General features: G+C 39.9%; 1 protein-coding gene across 6 annotated transcripts in view; it reads right to left on the bottom strand.

Moving 5' to 3' along the window:
• LOC100658108 (ATP-binding cassette sub-family C member 2-like) overlaps positions 1-26,885 on the bottom strand; it is a 110,897-nt gene that overhangs the window by 12,191 nt on the left and 71,821 nt on the right. For 5 of the 6 annotated variants that reach the window (XM_064273101.1, XM_064273097.1, XM_010590360.3 and 2 more), the window contains 6 exons: positions 24,276-24,336; positions 23,285-23,504; positions 8,210-8,364; positions 5,892-6,047; positions 1,911-2,110; positions 1,161-1,287 (listed from right to left, as the gene is read on the bottom strand). In XM_064273101.1, the coding sequence (XP_064129171.1) occupies positions 1,161-1,287; positions 1,911-2,110; positions 5,892-6,047; positions 8,210-8,364; positions 23,285-23,504; positions 24,276-24,336 (919 nt within the window). The remainder of the gene's footprint in view (positions 1-1,160; positions 1,288-1,910; positions 2,111-5,891; positions 6,048-8,209; positions 8,365-23,284; positions 23,505-24,275; positions 24,337-26,885) is intronic. The other variant, XM_064273098.1, reaches the window with a different exon arrangement.

Below are 26,885 nucleotides of genomic sequence, written 5' to 3'. Positions count from 1 at the left end.
CAGCCCTGACAGAGACTGGAGAAACCCTGAGAGTATGGCCCTTGGACATCCTTTTAGCTCAAGTAATGAAGTCACTCCCTAGGTTCACCCTTCAGCCAAAGACTGGAGAAGCCCATAAACAAAACAAGACTAAACAGGAACACCAGCCCAGGGGCAAGGACTAGAAGGCAGGAGGGGACAGGAAAGCTGGTAATAGGAAACCTAAGGTCAAGAAGGGAGAGTGTTGACATGTTGTGGGGTTCTTAACCAATGTCATAAAACAATATGTGTACTAACTTTAATGAAAAACTAGTTTGTTCTGTAAACCTTCATCTAAAGTACAATTTAAAAAAAAAAGCTCTGCTGGTTTAAAGTTTTTTGTGTTTGGTGCCAACTCATGTGGTGGTGTGAGGCTCTTTAAAGTGTTTATTTAACTCACTTAGGGTGCACATTCATTTCATTGCAGAAATACATTTCAGTGGAGAAATAGTAATGTTTTATTATGGGGTGATGCTCTAGGCCCTACAGAGGTATACACATCACATTCCCTTTCTAGAAGCCCCAGTTCTAAAGTCTGAAATGCAACTGGCCTCAAGGGCACTGGATAAAGGACTAAAGGAAGATATCAAAATCATCTAGACTTATCTTTCTGAAACAGTTGTTGGGTCATGTGGAACTGCATTAAGCAGTTTAAGGAACTTGCCATTGTACAAAGGGCACATGAAAACACATAGACCCCCAGTGCCTTGCAATGTAAATATAAAGTAGAGGTTACAAGGGAAAAACTTATAAGCAGAGAAGCAGCAGGGCATATACACTCCCCAGAGCACCCAGTATCTCTGTGTTTAGGCTGGGCAGAGCCGGATGGCCATGCCACAGTGGAGAGGGCCCCTACCCTTTCACACTCTATGTATCTATAAGGACAGGGGACCAGGGAACTTCTGGGCAACTATGTAACAGCAGAAACTTCCTGGTCATCAATTCTCAGCCCTGGGTATCAGCCTGTTCTTTCTGTGTCCTGAGACAGCATCCTGCTACTACCAAAAGAGAGGAAGAAATGAACCTCTAGGGTAATCCAGATTTGTCTCTCCTTACTTAGTGAATATAATTTATAATTCAGACAAAGAAGAAGAGTACTAACTGGAGTATGAACATACCATGTACCACAAATTATTACTTACATTTAAAGCATAGGATATGGACAAACCAACTATTGCTGAATCGATGGAACTGCCAGCCAGCATAGCCAGCAATGCAGCAAAGAATACCATTAGGTTGCCAAGAAACTCCAGTCTAACAGACAGCCACCTGTAATAATGGAATACATTCCTGAGTAACTGAGATGCAGACATTTTGGCGCATGTAGTAAGCGCTCCTCCGGGGAATTGCCAACCGTACGTTGACAGCAGCTTTCTTTTTTGTCTCCCTTACTTGGAACTCAGCCAAACACAGGGTTGTCCCAAGAAGGATGGCTTAAATGATTCCTCTGCATAAAAATGCATTTTACTTCTACATAAGTTTTCCTTAAAACTAAATCAGAATTAAAAAGCAAAAGAAAAGAACATCAGCTAAAATTATGCATTGAAATTTAAAAATCCTATTAGAAAATCAATTACTCTCCAATTAGATACACTTGTTTAATATGATTAAAATTGGTCTCTAAAAATTAAAACATGCTGTTACTATTATAAATAATAATTTTTCTCTTTTATATGAAATTCATATTTTGTATGAAATTCAAAATATAAAGTATTCATTGCCAATAAAATACGTTCTATGAATTTTTTTTTAAATCATTAGTAATTTTAATAGCATTTTATTTACTCTTCACCAAATCTGGGGCCTTTTTTCATATAAAATACTATATATATTTTATATGAGTATAAATCATTAAAATTTGACATGACTACTGATGTGACCACCCATCTTACCTGTTTGAAATTATACTGTTGTAGAAACAGACCAAGTTCTCATTCACCACATCCTTGCTTTGCCGGATGAACCTCTGTTCATGCCCGAATGCTCTGATTGTAGACACTCCTGATAAAGTCGCACTGAAGTGTGAAATGATGGGAGAGCGCGATGCTGCCGCTAAGCGCCGAATCTGCCGAGAGCTTGCCACGTAGTATCTCTAATGAGAAGACAGCAAGAGACAGATTGAAAAGAGTAGGAGAAATTGCTTCCATGACTTGAAAACTGGGAGGCCATCGTGTAGGGTTGAGTGTTAGTTGTTTTTAGCAGTTGGCCCCTGACTCATGGAGGCTCCATGTGCAATGAGATTGGACCATCGCGATCCACATGGTTTTCAATGGCTGACTTTTTTCAGAAGTAGATTGCTATGCCATCTGAGTCTGTAAGCAGGCCTGAAACCTGTTCAGCAACACACAGGCCTTGGCTGACAGACAAGTAGTGACTGCACTTGAGATGCGTTGGCTCAGTCTCCTGTACGGAAGGTGAGAATTCTGCCACAAATCACCACTGCCCATGTAGGGTTAACAGTGGCCCCAGAAAGGCTTGTCCAAATCCTAATCCCTACTACCTGTGAATTTTACCTTATTTGGAAATAGGTTCTTTGCAGATATAATTGTTAAGGATCTCAAGATGATGTCATCCTGGATTTAGAGTGGATCCTAAGTCCAATCATGAGTGCCCTAATGAAACAGAAAAGGAGAACACACAGACATAGGGCAAGGCCATGTGAAGAAAGAGGCAGCGACTGACTTGACAAGCCAAGGAACAACTGAATTGTCAATGACCACTAGAAGTTACGAGACAGATATGGAGCAGATTCTCCCTCAGAGTCTCCAGAAAGAACTAACCCTGTAGACACCTTGATTTCAAACTTTTGGCGGCCTCTAAAATCAGGAGAATAAATTTCTGTTGCTTTAAGCCACCAAGTTTGTGGTACTTTGTTATGGCAGCCCTAGGAAACGAATACAAAGTATTGTAACAGTACGATGGAGCCCTGGTGGTGCAGTGGTTAAGACCTACGACTGCTAACCAAAAGGTCAGCAGTTCGAATCCACCAGCAACTCCTCAGAAAACCTATGGAAACTAATACAAAGTATGTAACAGTACAATATTCTGGACAGCACAACTAGAATATAATTGGGCAAAATATCACTTTGATAATGCTCTCATACAACCATTGTTGAGTACCCACCATGGAAAAGGAAACCTGGTTGCATAGTGGTTAAGTGCCATAGCTGCTAACCAAAAGTTCGGCAATTTGAATCCACCAGGTGCTCCTTGGAAACTCTATGGGGCAATTATACTCTGTCCTACAGGATTGCTATGAGTCGAAATCGACTTGACGGTAACAGTTTTTTTTTTTTTGTACTACGGGAAAAGCTCTATACCACACGTTAAAAACGTGACCAGATGTATCTGAGGGAAGCGGTCAGTTATACAACCCACTCAATACATAAGTATAACTACAGAAAAAAAAAAAAATTTTTTTTTTCCTGAGAAAAACTCCAGTGCAGCCACAATTACAAGCAACTTTTTACCTATAGTCTCAGGTTGAGGACAATGGGGATTGGTGGGGACTGTGGAAAGCTGGAAGCAGCATGTCTTGAGTTAACTGGGGCATCACTCATCAGACCCAGATAATTGCTACAAAGTAAGAATGAAAATAAGAAGTTGATAGATCTTGTTCTCCCCCGCCCCACCCCAGGAAATCTTCAAATCTGAAATTTTATGTAAAATCCTTTACTTTAAAATGTGTTTATTTTTGTAAAAACACTGAGCAAGTGAAACATAAACATATCTCAGGGCACATATGGCCTTTTGGCTTGTTTTTTATAAGTTCTGCTCTATGCCAAATTGCCAAAAGCTCTGGAGGATACAAAAGCTCATGGCATGTTAGGGCTGAAAGGAGACTTAGCAACTGTCTAGAACAGGGATTATATTTTTGGGGTCACCGATCCCTCTGAGTTGGTTATTAAGGTAAGATACTTACCCCTAGATAAATGTTTTATGCATACACACTCAGAACTCTTCATAAAATTTCAGTGATTTGTAAGCTATGGAGTCTTTCCAAGAGAACTGTCCAGAAAATGCAGTTTAAGAATCTTTAATTTAGATCATTGCTTCTCCACTTCAGCAAGAATCATCTGGAGAGTTTTCGAAAACACAGATCTCTGGGGGCCACCCTGAGAGATTCTGATTCGGTAGATCTTTGATAGATCCCAGGAGTCTATGGGCCATTCTTTGAGTAGCGCTGATCTACGTCAAACCTTTTATTTTATAGGGGAAGGAAACAAAGCCTCGGAGTGCAAAATGATGTGCCAAGCACAGAAATCAAAAAGGTAGCTTGAACCCCAGGCTCCCAAATCCAAATTCAGAGATCACCCCATATGTTTCCCACAACAAAACCATAGTTTTTAGACCCCTTTCCAGTCCTGGTCACGCAATTATAGTTTATCAACCACTAGACTAAAATTATAGTTTATCAACCACTAGACTAAAATTATAGTTTATCAACCACTAGACTATCACATGTAATTTCATTTGCGACGTGAGTTTTATGTTGTTTGTTTTTAAGTAGATATAACTGATCTTCAACAGCATCCATTGGTCTTTTGTCTCTGCCTCCAGTCTCGCTGAGGAGACAAATTTGTGGTCTCCTAGAAAAAAATCTTACAGTAGTAGCAGCGTAACAAACTCACAGTACATGGCTGAGTCAGGTCTCTGTGCACTATTCTAGTAGAGAATGCTTCACAGAGAAAACTGAACATGATCTAGGCCACAAAGGTGGAATAAGACCTAGAAAGATGAGAGAAGAGTAAACACACGAGGCTGGAGGAACAGTGACAGCTCAGGTACAGAAGTGAGAAGTGATGACACTCTGGCTCGAGCACACTAAACTCCAATATAAATTTTGAAATTTATGTGTTTGGAAAGCATGAAACTGCAAGAAATGTATCCTTTTGTTTAAAAAAAAAAAAAGCCTCAGAATACTTTGATAATTAATTTAAAACATAAGGTAATTTCATTTTACACTGTAGCATCATGGTGATACAAATTTGGAGTTCAAATTGGTTAACTACATTTTAACAATAATCTAAAAATATCATGTAAGTCTCATGAAAAACATTTCTGGTTCTTCCAGCAATTGTTTCCAGATATGAAAAATTATTAATAGTATAAAAAGGCAGCATCTGTTTTTCTTCTCAATATTCCAGCAAATTAATTTTCTGCTATAAGGTACACAATATATAGGGCTTATGGTGGCCATAAAAATGCATGATTCAGCTCTCCTGCTGCAGGGACCATAAGTGACTGACAGCCTTCCAAAAAAAAACCCATTGCCGTCAAGTCGATTCCAACTCATAGCAACCCTGCAGGACAGAGTAGAACTGCCCCATAGAGCTTCCAAGGAGCTTCTGGTGGATTTGAACCACTGATCTCTTGGTTAGCAGGTGTACCTCTTAACCACTCATCACCAGGGTTAGCTGCTCTAAATCCATTAGTGCACTAGCGTATTAGCATGGAGGCCACTTTTCCCACAGGTTGCTCTCAGCCAATCATGTGCATGGCGGTGAGCACTAAAGCAGACCCCGTTCTAGGAACACATGGGACCAATGGGTGATTTTGGTTGAGGACTACCCATTAAATTGACTGAAAATTTTTGGAACTTCTCTGCAGTCCAACCCCCATCCTGCCCAGTCTCCTTCCTTCCTTCCTCTTCCCCTTCACAGAGATCTGTGGGCTGAGGGCTCTCCTTGCCTTCTTTTGCTTTTTCTCTTTATCTTTCACAGGCATTTCCTCTAATAAATCTCTGGCATATATAACCCTTTCTTGGAGTCTGCTTCTTGGAGAACCTGGACAATAGGAGGTTTAAGTAAGTCTGAAATTATATTTGACTAGACTCGTAAGTTATCAACACAAATAAAAATCCATGTACTTACTTGTATAGTGAGATAGAGGAAAGACAAGGGAACCACTCCCAGAATAAAGAGTGGTAAAGCTGCCACAATGACCAAAACTGTTCCAATAACATCCAATGTACAATTCAGCCAGGCTCGTAAGTAGTAATGGAAACGTACATCAACCACAGACATGTCCTGAAAAATTTGATATTGCATCACTTCATTTTTAACTTTTAATGGTTTAGAATGAACGGAAAGAGAAATACATCATTCAATGAAAAAAAAAAAAAAGCTTATCCAGATGTAACATTCTGATGATTAAATAAGTCTAGATGGTTTTTGCCCAATCCACCCCACCTCATAGCCAATTGTCCTAATTAAAGGGTGTTCTAGGAACAAGCTGGCTATAATCAAGCAATTTACATTTCCTAATGACAACTATAGGAAACCCTGGTGGTGTAGTGGTTAAGAGCTATGGCTGCTAACTTTGAATCTACCAGGTGCTCCTTGTAAACTCTGTGGGGCAGTTCTACTCTGTCCTATAGGGTCACTATGAGTCAGAATCGACTTGAGAGCAATGTTTTTTGTTTTTGTTTTTGTTAATAACAACTACAGGACACTTATACAACTAAAGTCAAATCCTATTCAAAAAATCCCCAGAATGCCAAGGTGGTAGTTGGAATTTTAGGGGCATCAGCTTACCTCTATTCACTACTCAAAAACTGTAAAACACAACTGTGGCACTGGTGTTCACTGAGAACATGTCTAATGGCCTTCTTGTGTGGTGGGATCGCACCCATTTTAGAAGAGGCAGAAAAGCAAAATAATCATTTATAAAATTAGAAACAGTCAGGTGGAGATGGACAATGGGAAAGAGGGAAGGACAAGGGAATGGCCACGTACCAATTCACACCTTGCTGTAAATAACTTAATCAAGTCTCTATTTGTGGTCCTAGGTATGACACAGAGATCACTGAGAATAGGACAACATTGAACCTGGAAGCGATGGGACTTCTTAGACCAGGAAAAAATTGATTCAAATAGTAGAGGTGGGATTTCACTACTTCTCAGTTTTGCTTTAGAATTTCCCTGATTACCTCATATACCAAACAGTGAAAAAGCATCATATTCATATGTAGCTTCCTGGCTCTCCTTATAACTCACCTCCCAACACCCCCATCTGCTTAAGACGCAATCGTTTAAAATTTCACTGTATGAAAATGATAGCTATTCTGTAGGATGCAGTTGGAAATGGCCACTGGGAGGGAGAATGCTGGTGAACAAATTCTTCCATAAGCTTTCAGAGAAATCCATCGAACACTTAGTATGTTAGGTACTTGCATTTATATTTTCATGCTTTACTATCAACCACCGCCCCGCACACACAAATGAATTTTTGCATACACACGTAAACATACTAACAAATTTTAAGGCTACGGCTTTGCACTGTTTAATACAGAAACTATTAGTGGGGAAACTAATTTGCTCTGTGAACTTTCACCTAATGCGCAATTTTTTTATTTAAATGAAACAAAGTAAATCAGGAATAAATTGTAAATAATTAAGAAAAAAAGAACTACTAGGAATATGTGGTTATTGAGCACATGAAATGAGGCTGTTGCACATTGAGATGTACCGTAAGTATAAAACACAAAACAGATTTCAAAGACTTTGGGTGACAAGGTGAAATATTTCACTATAATTTTTTATGATTACAGTTTGAAATAACAATGTTTTGGACATACTGTGTTAAATAAAATGTTATAATTAATTTCAACTGTTTTACTTTTTATTGTGGCTACTAAAAATTTAAAAATGTGCATGTGGCTTGCATTGTATTTATTGGGCAGCGTGATTATAAATACTTAACAGTAAACAAAAATGGGGAAAACCCTTTAGACAAGCTGAGACACTCTAGAGATCTCCACTCCTCCTCCAATCAGCATAAGAGATTTGATGGTTTTCTCAAAGGCATAATGTTTTCAAAGCCCAGAGAGATCTCCATAGAGATTTGAATTTTCTTCCCTTACTTAGACTAAACCTGTGACTCTCATACTTAATTGTGCTAAAGACATACAGGTGTACACACCAAAGCACAATGTACTTCTTGGATTCTTTAAGTGAAATTCAAGTGTTATTTTGACTATCTATGGTTAAGATGTGATTCTATGACACATCAATTTATAAATATCCCAAGGATTAGAAATACATTTAACAACTAAATTTATACTAAGTACAATCTCATCTTTTTAGGAGGATTTTTTTAAATAAAATATTTCTAAGGAATGATAAGATACTAAATATGTATGCATTATCACTCTTAAGTATGCTATTTAATAAGATATGCCAAGACTTACCTTGGTGAACCGATTGATAATCTGGCCTATGGGATTAGTTTCAAAAAACTGGAGCGGGAGGTGCAGCACGTTATTCAGCAGCTGAGAATACAAGGTTCGGGAGGCTGCCAGGGATCCTCTCGTGAGCACGTAGGCCCCAGAGCAGACAAAGAGACCTAAACACAAATTGTGATCAGGGTCATGATTTCATCTTAAAGGGATTTTGTATTTTAACTCTCAAAAGGTTGCTTATAATAGCACTTACGTTTTTCATTAAAAACCGAAATTTTATATTTAAGATATGTCACTGTGGACCAAAAATGGAGCACGTAATGGTTAAGTGCTTGGCAGCTAACCAAAAAGCTGTCAGTTCGAATCTACCCAGCGGCTCTGTGAGAGAAAGACTTGGCAATCTGCTTCCATAAAAGACTACAACCTAGAAAACCCTATGGGGTAGTTCTACTTTGTCACATGGGGTCACTATGAATTGGAACCTACTTGACTGCAGCACCACCACCAACAATAACAGTTGTGGACCAAACTAAATATAATGTATACAATGCGCTGGAAATAAATGCAGAAACTTCTGACAGGTGCCAAGCTACCAGAGCAAAAAGGCTCTCCATATTCCTGGCCATAGGTTCTAAAGAAATGAACAAAAGATAAGTCATCAGTCTGGTTCACAGAATTTATGATGTCCTGTGGGACACTGTGTAGTCACCAGTGCTGTTAGCCAAATAGTTCTAATTCTCCCAGCTTCTGAGTACTTGGTAGAGTTGCACTTTCTGACCCCTTTGTCGTTGGTGGGGCCAAATAAATAGTTCTGGACAGTGTGTGGTGAAAGAAATGACACGTGCCACTTCCAGGTCAGAGGAGTTAGTTCTGCCACAGCTCTCCTTTCCCTTTGGATGGTGCCTGTCAACATTTAAAATGGAGGTGGGATTGCTCACTCAACTTGGGTCCCTAAGTGACTAGGATGAGCAGAGCCTCTTTCCTGACCCACAATGGACACACCGTATGAGTAAGAAATAAAGATTTTTCTTTTAAGCTAATGAGACTTGATGAGAGAGAGGGGGAAGTTGTATTTGCGATAACTAAGGCAGCAGACAATATGTGTAATAAACTTGTAGCTTTAGTGGAAGAGGCTGGAAAACAGTTGTTATTAACACATGTTGACTGTTATTAGCTGCATCTGACAAAGCATGACAAGCAAGAGACAAGCTCAGAAAAAGAATTATCCATTTGTAAGAAAGGAAGAAAACAGAATCCAGAGATTTCGGAACTTGCAGGGTTGGAAGGAGAAATGCTTTGCTACATACCGGTTCAAGGTTAGATATGCAACCTAAATTGTTTCAAGCATAATAACTACATGACATCTATGGAAGCTTTTGGAAAGAAACATTTCATTTCCATCATTCTCTAAAGGCTAAGAATGAAATCAAGGAGGAAAAAAGAGAAGAGCTGTTAAGGGAATCCTGGATATTTCATTTGAGCCCCTGGAACAAGAATTATGTCTAGACTTTTCAGTTTTGTGACACAATAAAATTTCCATATTACTTTAGTCATTTTAGGAGCCCTGGTAGCATAGTGGTTAAGAACTCTGGCTGCTAACAAAAAGGTCGGCAGTTCAAATCCACCAGCTGCTCTTTGGAAACCCTAGGGGGCAGCTGTACTCTGTCCTGTAGGGTCGCTATGAATCGGATTCGACTTGAGGGCAACAGGTTTTTTTTTTAAGTCAGTTTGCTCTCGAGTCTTACTTATACACAATTACTACACTGCACTCTAATATACACAAAAGTGATAATAAAATTATGTGGGCATTTTATATATTATTATACCTACATATTTATACATTATACCTATTTTATTTGGAAACCCTGGTGGTTTAGTGGTTAAGAGCTACGGCTGCTAACCAAAAGATCGGCCGTTCGAATCCACCAGGCGCTCCTTAGAAACTCTATGGGGGCAGTTCTACTCTGTCCTACAGGGTGGCTATGAGTCAGAATCAACCTACTTGATTTATTGTACCAAAAAGGAAGAATCGAATTCTTGTTCCTTTAGAAATACACTGTTTATATGAAAAAAAAAGTTAATCCTTACCACCTTAAATTCTTTTAACTAGTTCCTCTACATTTTAAAATAATATCTCCTACTGCCATTAATTGATTTGTCAGTCTTAAATATTTTGTATTATTTTCCTATCTCCCTCCTCCATACTTCTCTTTTCCCCTTCCAAAAATAGGTTGTTACCTGTTTATTCTCAAATAAATAGTGTTTACATTACTAGAAAACATGTATTATTCATGAAGTTCACTAAATTTATAATACTTGCACACTATTTTTCCATATGCTTAGTTTTCTGTGCAAGTAGCATTAATTTATTTCCAAAGACCATAGTCAGCAAATTCTCTTCTCAATATATTCAAACTCATCAGATACGCTATAATTTCATTCACCCTATATTCCCCCTCCCCACTGCAACAAAAACTACCCTTTAAAAACTGTCTTTCTGCTCTAACTGGAATGGTTGCCGAAACAGACATTTGTGCTCCTTAATTGTGGAAAATGTTTTTAAATATTATGTCTATGAGTCAGAATCGACTCGATGGCCACAAGTTTGGGTTTTTTTGTTTATTTGAAAAAGTCTCCCTCCCTTTATTGAGTCTCTTCTTACGTGAATGCTGAACTTCCTGGACTGTTCTTCTAAGTTTTTTTTTTTTTTTTTAAATATCATTTTCCATTTCTTTTTCAGTGTTTTATATTTGGGATAGTTTCTTCTCATTTATCTTCTCACACTTGTCAAATCTTTTTAAATTCTTAAAATTTTTCGAGAACCTTCTTGTTCTCAGACCGAACTTATTTCAGAGCAGTCTTCACTTACTTTATGGAATCTCTTAAGATACTAATCAGACATTTTCAAGTTTTTATTCTAAGTATGATTGTTTTACCTCTGGGCTCAACTTCTCTCTTTGTTGACTCGTATTTACACTGTTAGTTTGATTAAAATGCAAGACCATCCACCATTAGCAGTTGAAACATAGGAGGGAAAGACATGGTTATTTTAACATAGGGACTTGGTTTGGCTGCCTTCTGCCACTGCACACACTTCCCCAATATCATTCTTCCCTGAGTGGAAGGGCTTGCTTCAGGTTCTGCTTAAGTCGATGAGTATGACACTGGAGGTCTTCACACTGGGATCCAGACACATAGGCTGGACTTCTCCAAAACCACAATGAGGAGGTTTTCTTCTACGTATGTCACCCACCCTGTTGCTGTCGAGTCAGTTCCAGCTTATGGAGAACCCAGGTGTGAAGAGCAGAGCTGCTCCATAGGGCTTTCAAGGCTGTGATCTTTTGGAAGCAGGCTGTCAGGCCTGTCTTCCAAGGCACCTCTGAATGGGTTCAAACTGCCAAATGTTCAGCTAGTAGTCAAGTGCTTAATTGTTTGTGCCAGGGACTTCGACACTGTTGTCGTTGTATGCCGTCTAGTCAATTCCAACTCACAGTGACCCTTTAGCACACAGTGAAACTGTCCCATAGGGTTTCCTAGGCTGTATTCTTTACTGGAACAGGTCATCAGGTCTTTTCTCCTGTGGAGCAACTGGTGGGTTCAAACCTTTCTATTAGAAGCCAAGCTCTTAACCATTGGGCCACCAGGGCTCCTTATTTCTACACCAGAAACCTGAACTACCATATACCATACTGTACCCATTGCTGTGGAGTTGATTCCCATTCACAGCAACCCTACAGGACAGAGTCCAACTGCCCCATAGGGTTTCCAAGGAGCGGCTGGTGGATTTGACCTGCCAACCTGTGGTTAGCAGCCATAGCTCTTAACCACTGTGGCTACCAGGGCTCCAAACCAGACCCATCGCTGTTGAGTCGATTTCAACTAATAGTGACCCTATAAGACAGCGTAGCACTGCCCCATAAGGTTTCCAAGGAGCAGCTCGTGGATTTGAACTGCCAACCTTTTGGTTAGCAGCCTAGAAACATTAATTTCCTGTTTAGAATTAGCTTTCTAGTTTTCATCATACTGCTACTATGCCGCTTGCTGTACATATTGGTGGTGGTGGTACATGTGTGGGTAGCTGGGGGGTGAGGAGGGGTTTTGTAGGAGAGGCCTCCAGGCCAGCAGAGCCGTGCTCTCCTGAATCACTTGGATTACGTCCATGCAACTCAATCCTACTCTCTGTACCTGTGGCCCTAAATTTAGGGCTTCTCCACGGCTCAGCTTAGAACTTCTCCCTATTCTATTACAGCTTCTCCAGTATCTGCTCCCAGACACAGATTATTCCACCCTTGATTATCTATCAGTATAATCACTTACGTAGACATTTATCAACCTGAAATCCCCTGAGGCCTTTCCTTTGATATTTATTCAGTGTCATCTTAATGGAATTTTGTGAAGTAAGGAAAAGAAGTGATCCCCTCAGTCATCTTAAACTGGAAGCAGCAGCACACTCTTCAAACATAATACTCTGAAAATAAGTTGCCTGTATTGTACACATTAGGTTGGAGAAAGGAAGTCCCTAACAGTGAGGCATAAAACACAATAGATTAGAGAGAGGCAAAGTGTGTCTTAGAGATATTTCAAAGCAAATAGCCGGGAAAATGAGTAAGAACTCTAATATTGTTATATAAAACAGGTGTAAGACGGGCACAGTTTCTTCTTCTGTATTCCAGCTTTGTTTGAATGTTAGCCTTCTATGTTATTCATGGCAGGTCTGTAGTATTAACATGTGAAAGTGCTTCTTATGCTTTAAAGCTCTCAAGAAACGTGAGCCATGATGATGTCAGTGAACACAGTCAGCTCTTGATTGGGCCAGGTTCCAAGAGACATAGTTGTGGTCTGCTGAAAAAAATCGGAAGTCATAGAGTTCTGAATTTTTAGACTTACCTTACTTCTGGAAAGGTAATTTACCATTGCATTTAATAATAAGCTTTACATTTTATTTTTTTTTTAATGTGAAAAATCTAATAAGGAAGATTTAGACAAGATTTATAATTGAGGGACTACAGACCACTATAAACCAAAAGCCAAGCAGGAAAAATTTTTATGATTAAACTGTGCATAATCTGTTGTTAGTTACAAATATGTTTGAAATTTGCTGATAGTTAATTAAAATGTGATTTTACACAAGTAATATTGTGAACACTAAACTTGTACACTTTGTCTGTTTTAGGAAATGATAATGGTTTATTTAAAGTTTTAAAATATTCCTCAAGGATATTGATTCTACTCTAAAGCTGTGACATTACTTCTCTGGATTAGTGACTTAGTCACCAAGTGCTGCTCTAACAGAAATACCACAGGAGGATGGTTTAACAAAGAAACTTATTCTCTCACAGTCTAGGAGGCTAGAAGACCAGCTTCAGGGGAAGGCTTTCTCTCTCTGTGAGCTCTGCATCTTTGTCATCAATATTCCCCTGGTCTAGGAATTTCTCAATGCAGGGATCCCAGGTGCAAAGGATATGGTCCCCTTCTGGTTCTGCATTCTTGGTGGCATGAGATCCCTATCTCTCTGCTCACTTCTTCTTTCTTTTGCCTCTTGTAAGATAAAAGGTGACACAGGCCACACCTCAGGGAAATGCCCCTTGTATCACATCAGGGCTGTGGCCCGGGCAAGGGTGATACATCCCACTCTGAGCCTCTTTAACATAATCTAATCTTGCCTCATTAACCACAGGCAGGATAATCATATCAGATCACAAAATGATGGACAACCACACAATACTGAGAATCGTTGCCTAGCCAAGTTGGCGTACATTTGATGGACACAATTCAATCCAGAACATTCCACCCTTTGGTCCCCCCAAAATTCACGTCCTTGCCACATGTTAAACATATTCACTCCATCACATCATAGCAAAAATCTTAAACCAATTCCAAGTCCAAAATCCAAAAGTCCCTCTTCATCTGTGAAATCTAGAATATAAGTTATCTGCTTCCAAAGTACAATGGTGGAATAGGCACAAGCTGGACCTTTCCATTACAAATGGGAGAAATTGGAGGGAAAGAAGGGAGAACAGGCACCAACAGATTACATTAACTCTCAAGGCTTGAAAATAATCCTCTATTCTCCGAGACCATTTAGGTAATGGCCCTGCCCTCCAGACTCTGGGTGTTGGCCACACTTTCCTGTTTCTGGGTGGAGGCCCCTGGGTGCTGGGCTTCAACTCCACCTTCTAGGACCACTGGAACGGCAACTCTGCTCCCTCACATTTAGGTGGCCCCATTCTCCTAGACCATCTGAGTGGTGACCTTATCCTCTTGGCCCTGGCAGGCTCCATTCTTCTCCCCCAGGGCATGGCAGCCCTGCTCCCCTTGGCTTTGGGAAATGGATCTGGCCCCATACCACTAGCACTTGTGAAAGGCAGCCCCACACTCCAAAACCAAGTTGGTGAAGATCTGACTCTTTTAAACCGAGAAGGCTGTAGCCCCACCCTTTGAAACCCCATAGGCCATGGCTCCACCCTTTGGTATCCCAGAGGTTGTGGCCCTCCCCTTTGAGACCGAGGCAACTCTGCCTCCTGTATTCCTTGTCTCTTCAACCCCTCAGGCATCTTGGGCCGACATCTTGCCCTGCTCAGGGAAGTGTTCCAAAGCTCTTTAACTCTACGGACAAGTGCCTGGAGGCACCCCACTCCATCAGTAAACCTTGGCCAGAAGGCACTCAGCTCTCTTGCTCCGTGGGTTGTGAGTCAGCAAGACTAGCTTCACTGATAAGTGCCCAGAGGCATCCCACTCTGCCAGGAAGCCTCCTGCACACAGGCACTCAGCTCTCTCGCTCCGTGGGTCAGCTCCAGCGCTGTGTCGTGCTGGTCTGGTTCTTCAACTGCTGTTTCTCTGCTGCTTCTGGTCTTCTGCTGCTGCTTCTTGTCTCAGGTGTTACAGTTCTCACTTCCTCCTGAGTCGCCACCAGAATTGTCTTTGATGTCTATAATTCTACCAACAGTCTCTTCAAGGCAATCTAGGCTTTTACTGTTAGTCACCTTAAAACTCTTCCAGCCTTTACCCATTCACAGTTTCAAAACTGCTTCCACATTTTTGGTATCTGTCAGATCAGCACCCCATTCTTTCTGCACCAAATTTTGTCTTAGTTACCTAGTGCTGCTATAACAGAAATACAAGTGGATGGCTTTAACAAAGAGAAATTTATTCTCTCACAATCTAGGAGGCTAGAAGACCAAATTCAGGGTACAGCTCCAGGGGAAGGCTTTCTCTCTCTGTTGGCTCTGGGGAAAGGTCCTCGCCATAAATCATCCCTGGTGTAGGAGCTTCTCAGCGCAGGGACCCAGGTGCAAATGACATGCTCCCCTACTGGTTTTTCATTCTTTGTGGCATGAGGTCCCTATCTCTCTCCTTGCTTCTCTTTCATCTCTTGTAGGATAAAAGGTGATGGAGGTCACACCCCAGGAAACTCTCCTTACATCAGATCAGAGCTGTGACCTGAGCAAGGGTGTTGCATCCCACCCTAATCCTCTTTAACATAACCTGATCTTACCTCATTAACCACAGGCAGAGATTAGGATTTGCAACACACAGGAAAATCACATCAGATCACAAAATGGTGGATAATCACAGGATACTAGGAATCACGGCCTAGACATTTTTGGGGGACACAATTCAATCCATAACATTGGTTTGAATTTAGTCCCTCATATGAATGTGTGGTAGACTTACATATAAAAATTTGTATAATTATAGATGTTTCTCTTGCTGCTCAGAAGTCCAGACCTCTATATCTATTTTTTTCCTCCTTGTCTTGCAAACTGAAAGCCAATAAACTCAACTCCAGCTTATTCAAACCCAGACATATTGAGAAGCCCCGTTCTTTTGTACCGTAGGTTATCCTTAGATGTCCTTTTAGTTATTGACATAGCTTCTCTTTCCCCAGTGGATGCTGTTAATAGGATGATAGAACAAATAAGAACATGTCTCATAATGTTTGTTTATTTTCTGATAGAGAACCTTGTAAGTAGTACTATGACCACCTATGACCACACAATAAAAATAAGATGGGAGAGGAGAAAAGACAAGCAAGGCCCTAAATTGCACATTTTCAACTTTAACTTCGTTTTCTATTACCCTTCATTTCTTTATCTTTTCTGTTTTCCCTTATAAATATCCTTGGCCATCGCAACATCCATGTTGATGCCTCTATTATTTCTTTTTTTATTTGAACTTTTAAGTTGCCTTCCTTTCTTCTATAAACACAACAAATTGTTTTCATTTTTAAAATGGATACTTTTGTGTATCCTTTTTACCCTTTCAAATCACATAACTTCAAGGGACATATATAATGTTTGTACTCCTTAATTTTCAAACTATTATTTAACTACCTATTATCTGTATTCTCTTTCTACCTCTCTCCTAAAGATGGTGCCTTGTCTCTAATCACGGATCTTTTGTCAATTTTCTTCTTCCTTACATTTTTGCAGCATTTCAGAATCCTTGAGAACTTTCTTGAAACACTACCTTTTTTTTCTATTGTGCTTTAGGTGAAAGTTTACAAATCAAGTCAGTCTCTCACACAAAAAGTTATACACACCTTGCTATGTACTCCTAGGTGCCCTCCTCTTAATGAGACAGCACATTCCTCCTCTTCACCCTTTATTCCCCATGTCCGTTCAATAAGTTCCTGTCCACCTTCTCCTTCTCATCTCGCCACCAGACAGGAGTTGCCCATATAGTCTCAAATGTCTACTTGAGCCAAGAAGCTTACTCCTCACCAGCATCATTGTCTATCTTATAGTCCAGGCCAATCCCTGTCTGTAGAGTTGGCTTCAGAAATGGAGAAACACTACTTTTTTCGTTTTTGTTACATCATACTTTATGGGTTACTTGGACGGCACTGTACCATAGTATGGAATTTCCTAAAGTACATTCTGTGGAACTCAAATTGCTCACAATGTTAATGGGAAATACAAGAAGAAAAAGTGTCCATGGTCAAATGGATTTGAGAAACATTGGGTTAAGCAGAGCTAAACGGATCAGTTATACCTCAAAACATTTAATGAAGGAAAGAAGATTTCAGACTCATAGAAGAATATAGTTCTCAGTTTCTCAAACCTATTGGAATATAGAGCCCTGTTTTTATGGAGCATCTCATTCCTGTTTCATGTAAAACGCTCTTAGGAATGCTAATTTAGTGGTAAAGAACATACGCTCCAGAGTCAGGTAGATATGGATTCAAATCCTGGCTGTGAAACTTACTGGCTGTAGGACTTTAAGCATATTATTTATCTTCACCGCTGTTAATAGTTGACACTCTTGTTATGTGCTCAGAACTTTTCTAGGTGCTCAACATATCTAATCACTAGAACAATATTTGGGTAGGTATTATCTACATTTTATAATGATAAAATTGAAAGTTTAAGTAATATGCCCAAATTTAAAGAGTTCCTCATTAGGATGTATGTTAAATGAATTAATGTATTACCTTAAATCACATGAAGTTGCCATTCTGTGGCTCAGAAAAGGTCAAATACAGGCAATTTCACTGATTCAGCCTCTATAAAATGCTTTGGGTTTCCAGGCACTGAGCAAGCACTTACATTATAGTGGTTGTTGTTTTATCTCTTTCTATATCTTTGAACAAGAATTTACCTTTGCTCATTCTCTCTGAAGTACGTTCCCTAATTGTCTCCATATGGACATTCCCCAAGAATCTGCCCTTCACCTTCATGGCTCTTAATTCTCATTCATGATAATCAGATATGCTCCTATGGCTTCATTTATTATCTCTAGAGAATTATTCCAAGTCTAAGTAGGACCATAGAGCTATAGAATGCTAGATCTTAGAGGAAACTTAGGTATTATCTACTCAATTCCATCATTTAATACACAAAGAAACTTGCTTTCCCTTCCCATCGTATGTGTCCAAAACTGAATTCACCAATTAAGCCTCCCTCCTGGTTTCCCGATTCCTGTTGCCATTGTTCTCCCAGGCACCCAACCTGACCTCAAAATCATGACTGATACTTCTTCCTACTCACCCTCAAATCCCAAATTCTAATATGTTTGCACTAGAATGTCTTTTTCATCAATCCTTTTCTCCATCCCCATTAGAGATATTTGACCACATTTCATGCTCACATTCATTTGTTCATCATTTATTTATTAAATCCTATTTTGTTCCTAACCCATCGACTAGCACTGGACTAGACAACCTGGATGACACAAAGATGGGTCATATAAGAGATCTTTCTATCCTAGATCATTTTCCATCTAGATTCCTGAAAAACTTGATTATTCCTTCCCTACCAACTCCAACTTCTCCCTAGTCTGCCTGACTTTAGTCTTTCCAATAAACATTCATCTTTTTTCATCATTGCCAAATTACTCTTAGTATGAAAAACAACTCCCAACTATGTCACTTATTTTCTTAAATTCCCAGTGTATTCCAATTGCCTTTCCAAATATCATTTCCAACATATCTTCAAATTATCTACTTTCTCACCTCTAGTTCCCCAATTACCCTGCTAATAGGCTAGGACCACTCAAGCTGTCACCTTCATTCTTGCCTAAATCCCTCCTTACCTTCTGTAAATGGCCAAAGATTAGCATCAAAACTTGTCTAACTTGGGAATATAAAATGGTACAACCACTTTGGAAATCAATTTGGAGCTTCCTTAAAAAGCTAGAATAGGTCTACCGTATGATCCAGCAATCCCACTCCTTGGAATATATCCTAGAGAAATAAGAGCCTTTACACGTACAGATATATGCACACCCATGTTAATCGCAGCACTGTTTACAATAGCAAAAAGATGGAAGCAACCAAGGTGCCCATCAATGGATGAATGGATAAATAAATTACGGTTTTTCCACACAATGGAATACTACACATTGATAAAGAACAGTGAGGAATCTATGAAACATTTCGTAACATGGAGGAACCTGGGAGGCATTATGCTGAGTGAAATTAGTCAGCTGCAAAAGGACAAATATTGTATAAGACCACTATTATAAGAACTTGAGAAATAGTTTAAACTGAGAAGAAAACATTCTTCTGTGGTTATAAGAGGGGGGAGGGAGGGAGAGGGGCATTCACTAATTAGATAGCAGATAAGAACTACTTTTAGGTGAAGGGAAAGACAGCACATAATACAAGGGAGATCAGCACAATTGGACTAAACCAAAAGCAAAGAAGTTTCCTGAATAAACTGAATGATTCGAAGGCCAGCGTAGCAGGGACAGGGGTCTGGGGACCACGGTTTCGGGGGACATCTAAGTCAATTGGCATAATAAAATCTATTAAGAAAACATTCTGCATCCCACTTTGAAGGGTGGCATCTGAGGTCTTAAACGCTAGGAAGCAGCCATCTAAGACGCATCAACTGGCCTCAATCCACCTGGATCAAAGGAGGATGAAGAACACCAAGGACACAAGGCGATTACGAGCCCAAGAGACAGAAAGGGCCACATCAACCAGTGACTACATCATCCTGAGACCAGAAGAACTAGATGGTGCCTGGCTACAACCGATGACTGCCCTGACAGGGAACACAACAGAGAACCCCTGAGGGAACAGGAGAGCAGTGGCATGCAGACCCCAAGTTCTCATATGACCAGACTTAATGGTCTGACTGAGACAAGAAGGACCCCGGTGGTCATGGCCCCCAGACCTTCTGTTGGCCCAGAACAGGAACCATTCCCAAAGCCAACTCTTCAGATATGGATTGGACTGGACAATGGGTTGGAGAGGGATGCTGGTGAGGAATGAGCTTCTTGGATCAGGTGGACACTTGAGACTATGTTGGCATCTCCTGCCTGGAGCAGAAATGAGAGGGTGGAGGGGGTTAGAAGCTGGTGAAATGGACATGAGAAGAGAGAGTGGAGGGAGAGAGTGGGCTGTCTCATCAGGGTGAGAGTAATTGGGAGTGTGTAGCAAGGTGTATATGGGTTTTTGTGTGAGAGACTGACTTGATTTGTAAACTTTCACTTAAAGCACAATAAGAATTATTAAAAAAAAAAAAAAAACTTGTCTAGCTTCATGCGGGGTAACTACCAGGATCAAAACAAAGCTGATTCCCATGAGGTGGAGGTCAGACATACCTCCACCCTCCAACCTTTTTACCAATTCTAACACCAGCCATTCTCCCATGGTACTCTCTACCTCTCTTCTCCATTCCCTAATCTGTTGCAATGGCCACACAGAACTCACAGACGATACATCAATGGGTTTTTTAAAGAAGTAATAGCATAAGGATCAGGATAAGGATGGAGAAGCATGTAGGCAAAGTCTCCCTTCTTTAGTGCAAGACAGCTCCCTCAGCTCCTCTAAGCCATGTAGACCTTCTCTCAACCACTGCTCCCCCAGGACAGGCCTCTTCTTGGCCCTCTGAGGACAGGCTCCTGATGGCCCCCTCAGAATAGGCTCCTCTCAGCCCTCTGAAGACAGGCTCTTCTTGGCCCTGCCGTCAGTCGTTACTGGCTCAGCTGCTGGGCCCCTTCTGGGCCTGTCTCTGTCTTCAGTGTTACAGCACTTGACCCATGTTACAGCTCTTTTAAGAGGTTCCTTGCCTTCTTTTTCTCTGCTTCTTTTCTCTTCTCTGGCCTTTTTTCCTTTCTGCTTCTTCCTGCTTCCTATCTTCCTGCTTCTTTCTGTTTGAAAAACTTCTGTGGGTTGTCTGCATATATACACAAACTCCTCATCAATTTCAAGGCATGGCCGTTCCACTAGGGCCACAAACTGACTAAGCTCTGTATGCCACAGATACTTCATTTGCATAGTAGGCTATAGACACTTCATTTGCATGGTCTATTGACCAATCCCTACAAGGTGCATAACAATCACAAGGCAGGCTGCAGCCAAGGACCAGACAGAAAATATCAAACCACAAGTTGTTTATAGCTTATCCAGAAAATGTCAATCAACCTGGACAAAAGTAAGGAATCCTCTGGGATAGAAAACTAAGGCAATAGTAACTCTTCAGGGCTTAGGGAAAAAAATCTCTCAAGTTGTGTTTTCCAAAGAACCAAGGCTAAAGGCCACATAAAGGAACTCATTTCACCACACCTTCCCTACACCATCTTTATTCACACTATTTCTCTGTCATTTTTCCCCCTCCTTCTCCATGATCTCAATCTGATGAAATTCTATCTATTCCTTTAGTTCCACCTAACATGCCAACAATTTCTTAGAAACCATCTTAATCTGTAAACCAAGTGTGGCCTTTCCCTGCTCTGAATTCTCATAGTGCTTTCTTTTACTTCTTTTATAGCACTTATTGTTTACCTTGGGAACACTGGTGGCATAGTGGTTAAGAGCTACCGCTGCTAACCAAAAGGCTGGCAGCTCGAATCCAACAGGCACTCCTTGGAAGCTGTATGGGACAGTTCTACTCTGTCCTATAGGGTCACTATGAGTCAGAATTGGTTTGGTTTTTTTGGTTATTGGTTACCTTATAGTTTGTTATGTACCTGACCTAGGCGTTATTAGGCTTTAAATTTATTAAGAGATTAATTTATCAATCTTCACATTACTCAGAACTCTTGCATATACAGTGAGTGGCCATGTGGTCAAGAGTTGTGAATCCTATGTGAATACATATATAAGCCTCAGTCTCCTAAACTGTAAAATGGGGATAATACCTCCTTTCTGAAGAATTATAGTCAAGATTTAATGAGACAGGGAAGGCAGCACAACTTGACAAAGACAAAGTCAAAGAAGCTTTCAAGACATATTCAAACACCTTGAGGGACTTAGTTACTGGGACTGAGGACTGGGGACCACAGTCTTGGGAGACATCTAGGTCAATTGGCATAACATAGCTATAAAGAAAATGTTCCACATTCCACTTCCAAGTTGCCATGTAAGATACATCTATTGCTCCCATCACATTCGGAGCAAAGGAGGATGAAGAAAACCAAAGACACAAGGAAAATACCAGTCCAAAGGGCTAATGGACCACATGAACCACAGCCTCCACCAGCCTGAGCCCAGAAAAATTAGATGGTACCTGGCCACCACCACCAGCTTCTCTGACATGGATCACAATAGAGGGTTCTGGATAGAGTGACAGAAAAATGTAGTACAAAATTCAAAAAGACAAAAAAGACCAGACTTATTGGTCTGACAGAGACTGGAGGAACCCCCAAGACTACTGTCCCAGACACCCTGCTAACTCAGAAGTGAAGCCACTTGCAAAGTTTACCTTTCAGCCAAACGTTAGACAGGCTTAAAAAAAGCAAACAATAACACACGTGAGGAACGTGCTTCTTAGTTCAATCAAGTATGGGAGACCAAACGGGCATCACCTGCCCAAAAGCAAGGACAAGAAGGCAGGAAGGGATGGGAAAACTGGACAAACGGACACAGTGAACCTATAGTGGAAAGGGAGAGAACGTTGACACACTGTGGAGATTGCAACCAATGTCACCAAATAATCTGTGTATAAATTTTTTAATGAAAAACTAATTTGCACTGTAAAATTTCACAAGTTACTAACTCATTTAATCTTCAGATTATTCACCTATAAACTGAAATAATGATAGCAGCTGCCTCATATCAGTTGCCATCAAGTTGATTCTGACTCATGGCAACCCTATGTATTGCAGAGTAGAACTGTGATACGTAGGGTTTTCAAGCCTCTCTGATCTTTGAGACGCAGATCTTATGAGGTGCCTCTGGGTGGGTCTGAACCATTAACCTTTCAGTTAGTAGTCAAACACTTAACTGCACCACCCAGGGATTCATAGCTACCTCATAAATACATGTAAAATGCCCAGCACAGTCCTAAGCATTCAAAAAGTACTTAATATTAGCTATTTTTTTTAATAGTCATTAGTGCATGAGTCCATATGTAGCTCAATAACATGTAATCCTAAAAACACAATAAATTTTTTTTAAAAAGATTAAACGAGACAAAAAATGTGAATTATTTGATGTGGCTATGCAGCTGAGACCTATAAGTTTTGGGTTATTTTCCAGTTATGATTAATTGCAGGTGTATGCATATGAAATATTCCAAAATATCTGATAACTAAGCATAGATTTTATTAGAAATAGTATGGTGTCATATGCTTGCATTTGAATCAACTAGGTCAGAAAGAGAAGAAAGAGCATTTGGATTTTTTTTTTTTTACCTTGAATTAATCCCAGTAATCCGTAGATATTAAGTTTATTGCTTCTTATTTGCTTCCATTCCTTTAACTCATCCACGTGCTTTGCTTCTTTTGTCCAGGAACTTAGCCACAGAGTCTGTCCAATGCCCACCAAATTCTGCCCTAGGTAAGTGGCCACAACCAGCCACACCCAGGGCCAACCGAAGGCTTGGAGGTACTTCATGATTACTGAGAACTTCAACTAAAGGCAAATTGACTAAAATTAGGTTACTGAAAAATAGTGACATGCCCATTTTGGTTGTTCCAATAGTTTCTGAATTAGCATCAGTTAGATAAACAGTGTGATATAGGACTTCGAAGCTCTACTTTAAAGTCAGACAAACTAGATTCAAGTCCTACTATGACATTGCCTAAACTTTGTGATCTTGGTCAAGTTAGTAAGTCCTTTAATCTTCAGATTATTCCCCTGTAAACTGGCGTAATGGTAGTAGTCACCTCATATCAGTTGCCGTCGAATCAGTTCTGACTCATGGCAACACCGTGTATTGCAGAGTAGAACTGCGCTCCATAGGGTTTGCAAACCTTTCTGACCTTTCAGAAGCAGATCACCAAGACTCTCTTCTGAGGCCCTCTGAGTGGGCTTGAACCATCAACCTTTCAGTTAGTAGTCAAATGCTTAACTGTCTACACCACCCAGGGACTCCTAGCTATCTCATAAATACATGTAAAATGCCCAGTAGAGCCCTAAACATTTAAAAAGTACTCAATAAACATTAGCTATAGTCATTAGTACACAAGAACATACATAGCTCAATAATGTGTAATCCTAACTAAACACCAATATGATATACAAAAGTTCCATTTAATTTCATTCCTTCAAGCTATTTATATTTATTATAGGGCAACACTTCTGAAATGCAGTAAGAGATTTATAATATTTATTAATAAGCCACCATAATATCTTATGTTTCAGTGGTTAACAACAAATAACACTAGTTCTTCTGGAGCTTACCCCACCAACAGGGATCTTTTCTTTTCTCATTGAGAACTGTTTTTCTTGATCCAAAGAGGGCCTGATAAAGAAACACGATGTTTATTTTTTTAGGTGTTAGATCAACCAACATTAACAAAAAGTTAGAGAGTCTCAACCACTTTGTCACAAGCTTGTCAGCCTTCTTACCTTATCAGTCACCTGTCTTTGCTCTGGCAATAACCTAGCTCCTTTAGTCTTCTCAAACAGATATTGTTTCTTCTTCCACACCCCACATATTTTAGGACCAGGGCATGGTGTCTAATTTTTCACTGCTACTTCTAGGTAATTACCTTTCAAACTTGGGCAAAATCCCTGGGTGCTTCAAGACCAATGCCATCTGGCCATACCATATTCCAGCTATTCTCATCTATTGGTCTCCTGGTGTATTGGGAGACTGTAGCATCTGGCTCTGTCTTCCCATATTCTTCTGCCACTATCCTGGGAGATGTCACAGTTTACACAGACAACTCTATAAAACTAAACATCTTTCCAATTTCATGACCTGCATATGTCCAGGGTCCTTTATCTACACTCTACTTTGGCCATCAACTTCCATGACCCTGGACCATGAAGGCTATTGTTGTTGTTAGGTGACCTTGAGTCTGTTTTTTACTTATAATAACCCCATGTGACAGAGTAGAACTGCCCGATAGGGTTTTCTCGGCTGTAATCTTTATGGACGCAGATTGCCAGGTCTTTCTCCTGTGGAGCTGCTGGGTGGGTTCGAACTGCCAGTCTTTTGGTTAGCAGCCAAGCACTTAACTGTCGTGCCACCAGGGCCCCTAAGAATCCTATTACCAATTACTAATCTAAAATGCTTGTTAATATTGCTGTAGTCTTTTCTCTATTTGTGTGTGTGATATATTAACACAAATGTTGCTCTATAACCAATCTTTAATTTTTAAAAAATGGCATATATGAACTTTATAACTCAAAACATGTTGTCGTGTGCCATCAAGTCAACTCCAACTCATAGCAACCCTATATGACAGAGTAGAACTGCCCCATAGGGTTTCCTAGGCTGAAATCTTTATGGGAGCAGATCACCAGGTTTTTTCTCCCATAGAGCCGCTGGTGGGCTTGAACTGCTGACCTTTCAGTTAGCAGCCGAGTGATTAACCATTGTGCCACTAAGGCTCCTAACTCAATATCTAATGAACACCAAATAATCAAATATTCTTCTATAACAACATTATACTGTCATACAACAACATTAATATGTTATCATTTTGCTATAATTTAACAATATCAGTAGTTATGCCAGTAGTAGGGTTTTTTTTTTTCTATTTTAATTATTACTTGATGAACATGTTTTTACATAGCTCTCATTGTCCCTTGTAATAAATTCCCATATAGAGGTGCATAAACCAAAAAAAAAAAAAAACAAATTCTTTGCCATCGAGTTGATTCCGAGTCATAATGATGCTATAAGACAGAGTAGAACTGCCCCACAGAGTTTCCAAGGAGACCCTGGTGGATTCGAATTGCTGATCTTTTAGTTAGCAGCTGTAGCACTTAACCACTATGCCACCAGGGTTTCCATATAGCTGCATGGGGCATGCTAAATCCTATGTCTTTGATACATATACTTTCAAACTGACCTCTAAAAATACCAAATAGATGTGTGTTCTGCTCAGAAGACCATGAGAATCCCCCATTTCTCCAAGTTTCCCACTTTATTTATCAGAAAAAGAAATGCCTTATTTGTAGTAGTTCTTACTTTCAAGTCTCTGGCACTAGCGTCAAAGAACATTCTTTGGGAGGTTACAGTACATGCCCTTTGGAGAATCAACTTCTCCATCAGGGAAAGATACACTATTTAACAGATACTTTCATTGGAACAAGTCCTGCTGTATGATTTGGGTTAATTACTGTCATCATCCTTTAAGCCCTTGGCATGGCTTCTGTTTGGATAAGCAAATTTAGCATTGGTGTCAAGCCAAAAAATTAATTCTAATTGTAGCTGAACATAAAATCCTATGAAGTCTAAATGTTAAAAGGGAATTAAAGTTTCCTAATTAGACATCACTAACAAAGACCAATAATTTATTGGACACCTTATATGGCTTTTCCAAACTAGAATGTTATGTATTCTTTTTCCACAAAAATACTGCATGAGGTTCAGTATTTTTTTTTTTTTAATAAAAAGAAGGTTTTATTTGAATCCCTTAAGAGATCAAATTATTTCACCCTGAGAGAGAAGTTTCAAAAGTGAGCCTTGCTCTGTCTTCCAGAAACCCTCAAGAAAATTGGCACAGAGGGGAGATGAGAAGGCAGAGAGGAACAGAAGCTGGCTGAATGGACATGGAGAATACAGGGTGGAGAGAAGCACTGTGCTGTCTCATTAGGGGGAGAGCAACTAGGAGTATATAGCAAGGTGTACATAAATTTTGGTATGAGAGACTGACTTGATTTGTAAACTTTCACTTAAAGCACAATAAAATTTTTTTTAAAAGTTGGCACAACATCTTTCTGCGTATTTTCGTATAAAAGGCATAAAATTAATATACTGAAATCATTATCCCTGAACTGAACACACAGTTTCAAAATATTTAGGCACACAGTATGTATATCTTGTTGTTGTGTGCC

This window comes from Loxodonta africana, chromosome 20 (assembly GCF_030014295.1).
Source record: "Loxodonta africana isolate mLoxAfr1 chromosome 20, mLoxAfr1.hap2, whole genome shotgun sequence".
In the NCBI taxonomy this organism is placed as follows: Eukaryota; Metazoa; Chordata; class Mammalia; order Proboscidea; family Elephantidae; genus Loxodonta; species Loxodonta africana.
This window is presented reverse-complemented; position numbering and strand designations above follow the sequence as displayed.